Source organism: Oncorhynchus nerka, linkage group LG8, assembly GCF_034236695.1.
Source record: "Oncorhynchus nerka isolate Pitt River linkage group LG8, Oner_Uvic_2.0, whole genome shotgun sequence".
NCBI classification, from domain to species: domain Eukaryota; kingdom Metazoa; phylum Chordata; class Actinopteri; order Salmoniformes; family Salmonidae; genus Oncorhynchus; species Oncorhynchus nerka.
In genome coordinates, this window is record NC_088403.1 from 49,223,868 (window position 1) to 49,237,934 (window position 14,067).

The 14,067-nt window shown below is 40.8% G+C and overlaps 1 protein-coding gene across 8 annotated transcripts in view; it reads left to right on the top strand.

Moving 5' to 3' along the window:
• The window catches only part of dock11 (dedicator of cytokinesis 11), a 106,597-nt gene that overhangs the window by 59,422 nt on the left and 33,108 nt on the right, over positions 1-14,067 (top strand). For all 8 annotated transcript variants that reach the window (XM_065021874.1, XM_065021875.1, XM_065021876.1 and 5 more), the window contains 7 exons: positions 83-130; positions 4,465-4,607; positions 7,706-7,821; positions 8,004-8,141; positions 8,401-8,583; positions 9,156-9,269; positions 13,013-13,228. In XM_065021874.1, the coding sequence (XP_064877946.1) occupies positions 83-130; positions 4,465-4,607; positions 7,706-7,821; positions 8,004-8,141; positions 8,401-8,583; positions 9,156-9,269; positions 13,013-13,228 (958 nt within the window). The remainder of the gene's footprint in view (positions 1-82; positions 131-4,464; positions 4,608-7,705; positions 7,822-8,003; positions 8,142-8,400; positions 8,584-9,155; positions 9,270-13,012; positions 13,229-14,067) is intronic.

Sequence of the window (14,067 nt, forward strand, 5' to 3'; positions counted from 1 at the left end):
ATGTGATGTACAAGACTATTATTTGCAATTAACATCTATGAGATAAACTGTTATTTATCAGGACCTCGTCGATCTCTTTCAGGACATGCCTGGTGCAGTTCCGTTACGTTGGAAAGAGAAACATTGGCAGGTAGGATGATGTTTGGATTACGTACAGCACTAAAATATAGTGCTACTAAGTTTGTCCTAAACAGGTATATGGTACCTGTGTCTATTTGTAGGAGTAAGAATGCTTGGATGTCCAACCTAAGGTTCCTCGCTAGTCCAATAAATTCTATTATAATTATTGTCCCCCACACATCTTTAGGCTTGGTTGTCAAAGGTTGTTATTCTTTTTTTGTTATTGCTAATAAATGGGCGGTAAAGCAGCAGGGTAGCCTAGTGGTTAGAGCGTTAGAGCGTTGGACCAGTAACCGGAAGGTTGCAAGTTCAAACCCCCGAGCTGACAAGGTACAAATCTGCCGTTCTGCCCATGAACAGGCAGTTACCCCACTGTTCCTAGGCCGTCATTGAAAATAAGATTTTGTTCTTAACTGACTTGCCTAATTAAATAAAGGTAAAAATAAAATAAAAATGTTAATGCATCTACACTTATCTTTAGGTGTACGTGTGTTTCTGAGTCTGGTTTATCAGGTTTAGGTTTCCTGCTAGTCCATTACATGAGTCATTAACTCCCTAGTTGTTTTAGTTCAGTGGAGTGTATTGTTGTGTCTCTGTCAAGACTAGGTCTGTTACGGTGACCGTATTGCTGCCACACGGGCGGTCACGAGTCATTAAGCCAGTCAAATGAAGGCTTCTCCAAGCTCTGATGCTGCTGACAGTCATTAGTAGCTTATCAAACTTGCTAACTGCCTGGCACTCTATTGTCCCTCTAATCACTCTGACATCAATGCAAAACACTTCATGAGAGCCCAAGAGCCCATGTTGCGCAGCCTTTCTAGAAATCAAATCAAATGTTATGACACACACACATGTTTAGCAGATGTTTTTGCTGGTGTAGTGAAATGCTTGTGTTTCTAGCTCCAGCAGTGCAGTAATATCTACAATACACACAATCTAAAAGTAAAAGAATGGAATGAAGGAATATATAAATATTAGGATGAGCTGGGACCGAGAGATTAAGAAACAGCGTCCAGTTAAGAAACAGCGTCCGATGTCGGAGTGGCATACAGTAGAAAAGAATACACTGTATACATATGAGATGAGTAAAGCTCAAATATGTAAACATTAAAGTGACTAGTCTTCCATTATTCAAGTAGCCAGTGATTTCAAGTCTATGTATATGGGGCAGCAGTTGTCGTGGAAATATTCAGTCGGTAATATTTCTCAAATACCAGAGCCTGTGAGTTCAAATAGACTTTTATTACAATATAATAAAAGCCGAGCTGGTTCATGAAAACAACTACTTTTCCAGACTTGGCACACACTCTTTATACAGGTTACAACCTTACGTCACACACATAGTAACTCCTCTGTATGATTCAACCCCTCTGGCATTTGGCCAACATTATCCTTTTTGCCTAATTTTAGTTTGGTTTCCCCTGTTTCGAGACAGGTGCATGATAATGGTCCTTTCTAAATCAAAACAAATTTCACACAGATATTATTTAGTATATGTAAAGACAAGATTAAATCAAGAATAGTCGATGGGTGACAATATTGGCCTATAACTTGTGAATTATATATTATCACTTGTGAATGATGCCCAGCGTAAGGCAAGGTTTGTATCACAGCTTATGTGTACAAATCATTTAAGTTAAGCACATTAATTAAGCACATTAATCCACTTTACTCTCTCCAAATCAATCATCAAGTTTGCAGACGACACAACAGTAGTAGGCTTGATCAACAACAACGACGCGATAGCCTACAGGGAGGAGATAAGTGTGGTGTCAGGAATATAACATCTCACTCAATGTCAACAAAACAAAGGATATGACATTGGACTTCAGGAAACAGCAGAGGGATCACCCCCCTATCCACATCGACGGGACAGCATTGGAGAAGGTGGAAAGTTTTAAGTTCCTCTGCGTACATATCACTGACAAACTGAATTGGACCACCCACACAGACAGTGTGCTGAAGAAGGCGCAACAACACCTCTTCAACCTCAGGAGGCTGAAGAAATTTGGCTTGTCACCTAAAACCCTCACAAACGTTTACAGATGCACAATTGAGAGCATCCTGTCGGGCTGTATCACCGCCCACAACCACAGGGCTCTCCAGGGGGTGGTGCGGTCTGCACAACGCATCATCGGGGCAAACTAACTGCCCTCCAGGACACCTACAGCACCCGATGTCACAGGAAGGCCAAAAAGATCATCAAATACAACAACCACCCAAGCCACTGCCTGTTCTCCCTGCTACCATCCAGAATGCGAGGTCGGTACAGGTGCATCAAAGCAGGGACTGAGAGATTAAGAAACAGCTTCTATCTCAAGGCTATCAGACTACTAAACAACAAACACTAACTCAGAGAGGCTGCTGCATACATTGAAACCAAATCACTGGACACTTTATTAAATGGATCACTAGTCACTTTAAACAACGCCACTTTAAATAATGCCATTTAATGTTTACATATCTTACATTACTCATATCACATGTATATAATGTATTTTATACCATCTACTGCACCGTGCCTATGCCGCTCGGCCATCGCTCGTCCATATACTTTTATGTACATATTCTCATTCACCCCTTTAGATTTGTGTGTATTAGGTAGTTGTTGGGGAATGAAAAACAGCTTCTATCTCAAGGCCATCAGACTGTTAAACAGTCATCTCTAGCACAAAGAGGCTGCTGCCTACATACAGACTTGAAATCATTGGCCACTTTAATTAATGGAACACTAGTCACTTTAATAATGCCACTTTAATAATGTTTACATATCTTGCATTACTCATCTCATATTTATTCTATACTATCTATTGCATCTTAGTCTATGCCGCTCTGAAATTGCTCATCCATACATTTATATATTTTTATTCCATTCCTTTACTTAGATTTGTGATATTAGGTATTTGTTGTGGAATTGTTAGATATTACTTGTTAGATATTGCTGCACTGTCGGAACTAGAAGCACAAGCATTTCGCTTCACTCGCAATAACATCTGCTAACCATGTGTACTGTATGTGACCAATAAAATTTGATTTGATTTGGTGTAGAGCCTAACTGGCATACACAAGCAGCGTGTAAAGTTCCAAGTTTGGGGAAGATCATTTTCACCATAAAAATTCACCTTTATAATAAAAGCATTACATGCATAATCGCATTTGCAGTTACTTTTGATAATGATGTTTTCCTTCTAATGGAACGTTTGCACTTATAGTGTGCGCTTATAATGTGAAGAAATAGCCTACCGGTAATAGTTTATCAACATTTTAAGCTAAACGTTCGATCTGTTGTGTCAGCCTCATTGTGTAAAAAGTTTTTTTTGATGCTAGTGGTTGTATTAATTTGGGATCTAGCGCATCCCACAACTATCCCAGACTGCGCACAGAATATAATAGGTCAACTTTTGCTAGTGCTTTTGCTGTTCGTTAGGCTTACTCATCTTGTTGGCTGACGAAAAGTAAATGTAGACGGCACTTCCAGTATCTTTAATATGCACTTCGGAATTGGATAAGGACGAGCGCAGTTGCGTCCCTGATGTGTCTGTCTTCACTTGTAGCCTGTGAGAAAGACCTGATCATGTGATGGAGTGCCATATGAGTGAGAGGTGCTTCGGAGCACGCAGCACTCGGGGAGAAGGGAATTATAATATTCAGCCTCAGGGCACAACGGCCACTGGCCGCAAAAGGCATGGATTTTTTTTCGGGGGCATTACGGCCACACAAAGGGGATGCCGCCAGGAAATTTGAGGCATTATCAAGTGCTTGTCAAATTGTGAATAAGTGACTGGTGTAGTGTGTATAGCCAGTGCAAAAAAACAAGCAGAACTCATGCCTTTCATGCAACGTTTTTTCAAATCATCATTAGAGTCGCATTATGCATTTATTAATAATCAACACATATAGCCAAACGTTTGTGGAATAACTAAAGTTACATTAATAACTATAAATTAAGCATATAAGTGTGCCTATTTCTTTGTTAACCGCTCAACACAGAATAGCCGCATGTGCACAGAAAATATCCTTTCAATTTTATTCAGCTTCATTCAATTGTATTCTTCATACTATAAAATAATGCCATGGACTTCTATGCAAATCTTGTCTGCTAAATGAACTAGTGTAGCCCACAGCCATATGGCATAGCCAGATGAGGACCTAACATAAGGACAACTCAAAGTATACTATTTTGTTCTTCTGAAATAGACTACATTTTCTTTGTATACCGCCACAGCCCTAGTCAAGACACCTGGGTGTTCCCTGCCAGTACATTATATCATAGTCATTGTCTCTCTCCACCCATCTTATAGTAATGTGTGTGTGTGTGTGCGTGTCGGTGGCGTGTGTGTATAGGAGTCAGGATGCCTGGGTGTCCAAGCTGTTCTCTTCAGACAGGAAGTCCCAGACGATGCCTGTGATGCGCTGCAGAGCCGGCCTAATGCAGAGCAGGCTTCAGCAGTTCAGCACCATGGATACCTCTCTCACACTCAACATAGGTACATGAATATGATGCTATCCCTTCCCACTTCCCTCTCTCAAACTGTAAGCTTGCACATACAGTTGAAGTCGGAAGTTTACATACACTTAGGTTGGACTCATTAAAACTAGTTTTTTCAACCACTCCACAAATTTCTTGTTAACAAACTATAGTTTTAGCAAGTCGGTTAGGACACCGACTTTGTGCATGACACAAGACATTTTTCCAACAATTGTTTACAGACAGATTATTTCACTTATAATTCACAGTATCACAATTCCAGTGGGTCAGAAGTTTACATGCACTAAGTTGACTGTGCCTTTTAAACAGCTTGGAAAATTCCAGAAAATGATGTCATGGCTTTAGAAGCTTCTGATAGGCTAATTGACATCATTTGAGTCATTTGGAGGTGTACCTGTGGATGTATTTCAAGGCCTACCTTCAAACTCAGTGCCTCTTTGCTTGACATCATGGGAAAATCTAAAGAAATCAGCTAAGACCACAGAAAATAAATTGTAGACCACAAGTCTGGTTCATCCTTGGGAGCAATTTCCAAATGCCTGAAGGTACCAGGTTCATCTGTACAAACAATAGTATGCTAATATAAACACCATGGGACCACGCAGCCGTCATACCGCTCAGGAAGGAGACGCGTTCTGTCTCCTTGAGATGAGCGTACTTTGGTGCGAAAACTGCAAATCAATCCCAAAACAACAGCAAAGGACATTGTGAAAATGCTGGAGGAAACAGGTACAAAAGTATCTATATCCACAGTAAAACGAGTCCTATATCGACATAACCTGAAAGGCTGCTCAGCAAGGAAGATGCCCATGCTCCAAAACCGCCATAAAAAAGCCAGACTGCAATTTGCAACTGCACATGGGGACAAAGATTGTACTTTTTGGAGATGAAACAAAAATAGAACTGTTCAGCCATAATAACCATCGTTATGTTTGGAGGAAAAAGGGGGATGCTTGCAAGCCGAAGAACACCATCCCAACCGTGAAGCACGGGGGTGGCAGCATCATGTTGTGGGGGTGCTTTGCTGCAGGAGGGACTGGTACACTTCACAAAATAGATGGCATCATGAGGCAGGACAATTATGTGGATATATTAAAGCAAAATCTCAGTCAGGACGTCAGTCAGGAATTTAAGGCTTGGTCACAAATGGGTCTTCCAAATGGACAATGAACCCAAGCATACTTCCAAAGTTGTGGCAAAATGGCTTAAGGACAACAAAGTCAAGGTATTGGAGTGGCCATCACAAAGCCCTGACCTCAATCCTATAGAACATTTGTGGGCAGAACAGAAAAAGCTTGTGCGAGCAAGGAGGCCTATACAAACCTGACTCAGTTACACCAGCTCTGTCAGGAGGAATGGGCCAAAATTCACCCAAAGTATTGTGGGAAGCTTGTGGAAGGCTACCAGAAACATTGGCCCAATTAAAACAATTTAAAGGCAATGCTACCAAATACTAATTGAGTGTATGTAAACTTCTGACCCACTGGGAATGTGATGAAAGAAATAAAAGCTGAAATAAATCATTCTCTCTACTATTATTCTGACATTTCACATTCTTGAAATAAAGTGGTGATCCTAACTGACCTAAGACAGGTAATTTTTACTCGGATTAAACATCAGGAATTGTGAAATGCTGAGTTTAAATGTATTAGGCTAAGGTGTATGTAAACTTCTGACTTCAACTGTATACTGTACTTACTGCTTAAACCATAATCTGGGCTTGCAAAGTAGCCATTGAATATGGTGATTCTCCTTTAAACTTGCCATTCACCAGCTTTTCAAGCTTAATAATGTCAAAATACGTTCGGTACTTACCAAAGAATGGAGTTTCACTAAGCAACTATCGTCATTCCTGCCGTTCCAGCCGTTATGTACTTCCATAAAAGGTCTAAAACAAAAAGTTGCATTCTTTATTATTTTGGTCAGGCCAGGGTGTGACATGGGTTTATTATGTGGTGTATTTAGTCTTGTTTTTTTTTGTAGGCATTGGGATTGTGATATAGTGGAGTTTTCTAGAAAAGTCTATGGTTGCCTGAAGTGGTTCTCAATCAGAGGCAGGTGTTTATCGTTGTCTCTAATTGGGAACCATATTTAGGCAGCCATATTCTTTGAGTGTTTCGTGGGTGATTGTTCCTGTCTCTGTGTTTGTTTGCACCAGATAGGCTGTTTAGGTTTTCACGGTTCTTGTTTTGTATTGATCGTGTTTCATCTTAATTAAACATGTATCAAAATTACCACGCTGCATTTTGGTCCGATCCTTGCTACAAGAGGAGGAGATAGAACAAAACCGTAACATAAATGCAGCTGAATTTGTTTTAAATTGCAGGTGTGCATGAGCCAACTCTTCTGCACGTCCAGCAATATTAGTAATGTAATTAAAATACACTAAATAATAAGCCTATGTAGAAATATACAATAACTAAAAACATACCCTATATTGTCAACTGAGTCTATTATATATTATTGCATTTTGTGTAACGCGGGTGAAACAACAGATTGATATGACATTCATACAGTGTTGTAGGTGATCAAATCAATGACCTTTCCTGCTGCTGTATCAGCCGACCTGTGCGTGGCAGTAATGAATGATTTTATTGGAGGTGCAGAAGAGGTGGAGTTGGCGCATGCACACTTGCAAGAAGATTTACTTTGATTCTTTCCAGACAAGTCATTTTTCCGGTTGCATGTGACTTTTTATTTAAACCTTTTTTGGAACTACATACCGAAACAGCAGTAATGACGATAGTTGCTCAGCAGAATTCATTGCTAAGTATGGCAAGTTGAATGGCTGCTTCCTGGGCTTAAAGGAGAATCGCCATATTCAACGTCTCCTGTAAGCCCAGATTGTGGTTCACTCGCTGCTATAGCTTGACTATGAGCCCTCCAAAACATATGCTATAAGTTTACATAATATCATTCAGGTACATAATGATATTCACTATCCACTGTCTTCTCTAACACTCTTATTTAGGTGCTACTCTGATATTACAATTCACTGTCCCAATTTTGATACTGAGCCATCCCAATATTCCACTATAATATATGGCCTGGAGATGTCCTCTGACTCTCTCTCTCTCTCCTGGTGTGTGGTCCCAGGGGCTGGTCCCTCGGAGGCAGAGGTCCACCACCAGGCTCTGTTGGAGGGTAATATCTCTACTGAGGCCTGCCTCAGTGTACTGGATGTCCTCTCACACTTCACTCAGTGCTTCAAGGTCAGTACTAGACCTCTTTACTGACCACATGACCTGACCAAAAACAATTACAAGCCCTAGTTATGGACTAGTTCAAATTCAAATGATGTTAGCATCAGATCATGTGAATGATTGGTTGGTATTTGAAAACTATATAGATTTTTTTGCATGGATCCATTGATTGACTGATTGATTGTCCTCAGAACCAGCTGCTGGACAGCGACGGCCACAATCCCCTGATGAAGAAGGTTTTTGACATCTATCTGAACTTTCTGAAAGTCGGCCAATCAGAGGCTGCCCTCAAACACGTCTTCGCCTCCCTCAGGGCTTTCATGAACAAGGTGGGAACAAAAAGACTCATAACTTTAAAGGAGATAACATAAGTAATCAGGTGATTTATAGATGGAAAATAGGCCCAGGTGCTCAAATTGCAGTCTCAATGATTATGGATTAGATATGGATTTTTGCTATGGCTTATTAAATGCTTGTTTTAATGTACTTCATTACTACATACAATGTATACTCTATATAAATACTGAATATTGATATTATTACCATAATACGGCTTGCCTCGTAATGTTGGTATTTTGTTGTTATCAGTTCCCAACAGCGTTGTTCAAGGGCCGCGTGACTCTGTGTGCGGCTCTGTGCTACGAGGTTCTGAAGTGCTGTGTGTCTAAGATGGGTCTGCTGCGGGCCGAGGCTTCTGCTCTGCTCTACCTGCTGATGAGGAACAACTATGAGTACACCAAGAGGAAGACCTTCCTACGCACTCACCTGCAGGTCAGATACAACATCCCCCTGAACGGCAAGGAACTGCCAACTGTCATTGATTGTTTAGTCAACTGCACAATGCAATGCTGATTCTGTTACTGTATCATCAGCAGTCCATCACTGTTATGATTATGTAATCAAAACACTTGAACTAAACACTATCCCCAAGGTCATTAGTCCTCGCTGTGCAGTTTCAGCTATTAATCATGCACAAACTCCCCTCACACAAATATAGTTAATGTTCACACAAACATAAACAGTTACTATGAACAGTTAGTAGGAAAGGCTATAGAACACCTGGAAACTGAAGTCATCACAGTACTTAGATTGCTTTGATAATCTGACCAAAGAATGAATTAAATACAGACCGCCTGCTTAGTTTCCTAACCTCCTCTAACAATCGGTTAAGTGTCAGAGACCTGCTCCATGCTTTCACAAAGTGCCACGAGACTCATATCTACCACATCATCCATGGTGAAGTTAGTCACTGATTCCAATTTCCATCCCATAACGCATCCATTTGATGGAGGTGTTGTGTTCACATGTGTTCCCCTCTCCACCCTTCCTATTTCCTGGTCCAGATCATCATCGCGGTGAGCCAGCTGATCTCAGACGTGGCGCTGACCGGCAGCTCCCGCTTCCAGGAGTCCCTCTCCATCATCAACAACTTTGCCAACAGCGACAAAGCAATGAAGGTAACAGTTAGGAAAAGCTTGGAATGTTTATTTGTTGTAGGTGGTTATGACCTGAGTTAGCTCCCAGGGTTACGTAATTGCTAGGCTTTATCTCGTAAGGCCGAAATGGTCTTGAGTCTCCATCATCAACAACAGCGACAACAGTCATGAAACCTTTAAGGTAACCCTACAATAGAATAGTATAATATGTAAGCAGAGGTCTGCTTTAGGCCCTTTCAAACTACCAGACCTGTGTGCAAATATAGTTTTCCTTCGGACTGCGGTGAGTCGGACTGCGGTGAGTCGGACTGCGGTGAGTCGGACTGCGGTGAGTCGGACTGCGGTGATTCTGACTGTGGGGGTTTCATCCCCTTGGGTCTGTTTTTCACCCAGTAGATACTGTACCTCTTCCATCTTCATTCAACAACTAGTTCTCCAACAGTGACAAAGCAGCTGTGGGATGAAGCTAACCTAGTGTAGAGTACAGACAGTCCTGCTGTAGGCAGTGTCAGAACCACAGGAACAGTGTGGGACTCCCATAATGAGGTTCAAAGGTGTGTCAATGAGACAGATATACTGCACTGTCTGTGGTTCTTTCATGAGTCATAATGTAGTTTGTTTATCTTCTTGGGTTGTTCCTCTGTCAGATATGAACTTTACTGTTGACTTGGAAAGAGAGATTACAACATAAGATGTGTACATGATCGAAGTCTTGCTGCAGTCGGTAATATGTTGAAATGCATGTGTCTGAGTTGTAAAAGACTCGTGTTAACCCCCAGAGCTAGCCTAGTGCATAGGCTTTAGCTCATTGGGCTAATGCAGTCTTGAGTCGAGCAGATGACCATGATTGGATGCCTTGTGATTTTGCCTGTGAACACACTTTAGTCTCACTGGATGAGAGCACCTGCTAAATGACTCCGATGCAAATGCACTATGAAGAATGGGAACTGTGTTCTGGATTGTACCCTTTTTTTCAATTTTCACCTAAAATGACATACCCAAACCTAACTGCCTGTAGCTTAGGCCCTGAAGCAAGGATATGCATATTCTTGATACCATTTGAATGGAAACACTTTGAAGTTTGTGAAAATGTGGAATTAATGTTGGTGATAATAACATATTTGATCTGGTAAAAGTTCATGCAAAACAAAAAAACACAGCATCCTGGAGTCGCCTGTTCACTGTTGACGTTGTTTTTTTGCGGGTACTATTTAATGAAGCTGCCAGTTGAGGACTTGTGAGGGGTCCTCAGCTGGGATGCTGGCCTTCTAGGCATAGTTGCAAAGAAAAAGCCATATCTCAGACTGGCCAATACAAATAAAAGATTAAGATGGGCAAAATAACAGAGGAACTCTGTCTAGAACTCTGTCTAGAAGGCCAGCATCCCGGAGTCGCCTATTCGCTGTTGACGTTGAGACTGGTGTTCTGCGGGTACTATTTAATGAAGCTGCCAGTTGAGGACTTGTGAGGCATCTGTTTCTCAAACTAGACACTCTAATGTACTTGTCTTCTTGCTCAGTTGTGCACCGGGGCCTCCCACTTCTCTTTCTATTCTGGTTAGGGCCAGTTTGCGCAGTTCTGGGAAGGGAGTAGTACACAGCTTTTTACTAGATCTTCAGTTTCTTGGCAATTTCTCCCATGGAATAGATTTAATTTCTCAGAACAAGAATAGCCTGACGAGTTTCAGAAGAAAGTGCTTTGTTTCTGGCCATTTTGAGCCTGTAATCGAACCCACAAATGATAATGCTCCAGATTCTCAACTAGTCTAAAGAAGTCCAGTTGTATTGGTTCCGTAATCAGGACAACAGTTTTCAGCTGTGCTAACATAATTGCAAAAGGGTTTTCTAATGATCAATAGCCCCGATGTAGATATTCCATTAAAATCATCAGTTTCCAGCTACAATACTCATTTACAACATTAACAATGTGTACACTGTATTTCTGATCAATTTGATATTATTTTAATGGACAAAATTATTTTATTTTATTTCAAAAACAAGGAAATCTCTAAGTGACCCCAAACTTTTGAACCGTAGTGTATATAAATACTTTATTTTTATTTTTATATATGTTCCTTTATTATTTCCTGCAAACCCTACCAACCCTCCTAATTGGAGTAAACTATTTAACAACAACACTTAGGCTTCTAGTTCCAGCTTATACATACTATATACATTTTACGGACACAATCTTTTTACAATAGTTATATTTTGTTTTTAGTCCTGGCCTTCCTCTCTTTCTGATGTCCATCCAGTTTGATTTCTATTTGCCATATATTTTTAACTGTGCTTTGATGCATCATAAAAGTACTGAACCTTTCTATTCTCATAGTTTCTACAGATTGTAAATTAAAGATAAACATTTTTGCTAAAATAATTATTATATTATTGATCGATTGCCTATGACTTTTCAAATTTAATTAAATTTTTTTAACTAGGCAAGTCAGTGAAGAACAAATTATTGTTTTCAATGACTGCCTAGGAACTGTGGGTTAACTTCCTTGTTCAGGGGCAGAACGACAAAATGTTACCTTGTCAGCTCAGGGATTCGATCTTGCAACCTTCCGGTTACTAGTCCAATGCTCTAAATCACCCAGTATTTATATCTTCAGCGTTAACTCCAGGTAAATGTTGCAATTCTTCAGCCATTCCTGGACCTGTGACCAAAAATGAGCTACATATGGACAGTATCAATATAAATGATCTAATGACTCTGCCTCCTTGCAGAAAAATCTGCAGAGCTAGAAAGGTTGTATCCCCCATATATATATATATAACATTCTATTGGTTGTAAGAATTTTGAATAATAATTTAAATTTAAAAATGGCCGGTTTACAGAGGAGTATAGAGTGCAGTGATGTGTGGCTCTAACACACACCCTCTAACAATTTTCCAAAGTAATGATACCCATTTCCCAGGGGGGTAGTTATGGTCTTTGTGCCTATTAATTGGTCAAGGCACCGTATACCTTGTATTACAACCAATACTCATACATTCTAACCATGAATGTGGCTCTCCTCCAGAACTTATAGGCAACCTTCTATCACCATCCACATCCCCTCCTGTTATCCTTCTCAACCCAATTGAGATAGTTTGGGATGAGTTGGAGTGCAGAATGAAGGAAAAGCAGCCAACAAGTGCTCAGCATATGAGGGAACTCCTTCAAGACTGTTGAAAAAGCATTCCTTGTGAAGCTGGTTGAGCGAATGCCAAGAGTGGGCAAAGCTGTCATCAAGGCAAAGGGTGGCTACTTTGAAGAATCTAAAATACATTTTAACACTTTTTTTGGTTACAACATGATTCAATATGTGTTATTTCATAGTTTTTATGTATTTCACTATTATTCTACAATGTAGAAATGTGTAAAATAAAGAAAAACCCTTGAACCAGTCCAAACTTTTGACTGGTACTGTAAATATATGCGGGAACACATTCGATTGGTTCTCCAATCTAATGAGTGAACATTTAGTTAATCTGAAACATTCTTACGAGAGTTTAAAAACAACATGTATTTCATTTTTAACCGTAATAAGCACAAGTTTTAAATCAGCAAGGGATTCCTACATACCTATAAAATCTGACTAGTTTTGACACAGCCAGATCAACAGTCGGGACTATAGCGTCCATACTGTATTCCTGCAACTACCTCCCCCTAACAAGCAATGTTTTAAATGTGTTCTACCCTCTTGTGGCTTTGAGTCAGTGACTTATCACAGAGTGACATTTTTAAATTTCACTTCACTCTGTTTGTGTGTGTGTGTCCAGTCGACAGCGTTCCCTGGGGAGGTGAAGGGACTGACCAAGCGTATCCGGACGGTGCTGATGGCCACGGCCCAGATGAGGGAGCATGAGAAGGACCCGGAGATGCTGCTGGACCTGCAGTACAGCCTGGCACGCTCCTACGCCTCCACCCCCGAGCTACGACGCACCTGGCTGGACAGCATGGCCCGGGCACACATCAAGAATGGAGATCTCTCAGAGGTACAGTCAGTGATGTATAGAAATATGTATGACTATCTGTATGTGAATATGTATGTATGTCCATGGGTACTGTACTACACGCTCTCAAACGCCTTTGAGAGCGTGTAGTACAGTCCCACTAAGAGCAAACCAGATGGGATGGCGTATCGCTGCAGAATGCTGTGGTAACTTTCAAAAATGTTGAACTTTTCCAGATTTTTATTTTTTTATTTCACCTTTATTTAACCAGGTAGGCTAGTTGAGAACAAGTTCTCATTTACAACTGCGTCCTGGCCAAGATAAAGCATAGCAGTGTGAACAGACAACAACACAGAGTTACACATGGAGTAAACAAGTCAATAACACAGTAGAAAAAAATTGTCTATATACATTGTGTGCAAAAGGCATGAGGAGGTAGGCGGATAATTACAATTTTGCAGATTAACACTGGAGTGATAAATGATCAGATGGTCATGTGCAGGTAGAGATACTGGTGTGCAAAAGAGCAGAAAAGTAAATAAATAAAAACAGTATGGGGATGAGGTAGGTAAATTGGGTGGGCTATTTACCGATGGACTATGTACAGCTGCAGCGATCGGTTAGCTGCTCAGATAGCAGATGTTTAAAGTTGGTGAGGGGGATAAAAGTCTCGAACTTCAGCGATTTTTGCAATTCGTTCCAGTCACAGGCAGCAGAGAACTGGAAGGAAAGGCGGCCAAATTAGGTGTTGGCTTTAGGGATGATCCGTGAGGTACACCTGCTGGAGCGCGTGCTACGGGTGGGTGTTGCCATCGTGACCAGTGAACAGAGATATGGCGGAGCTTTACCTAGCATGGACTTGTAGATGACCTGGAGCCAGT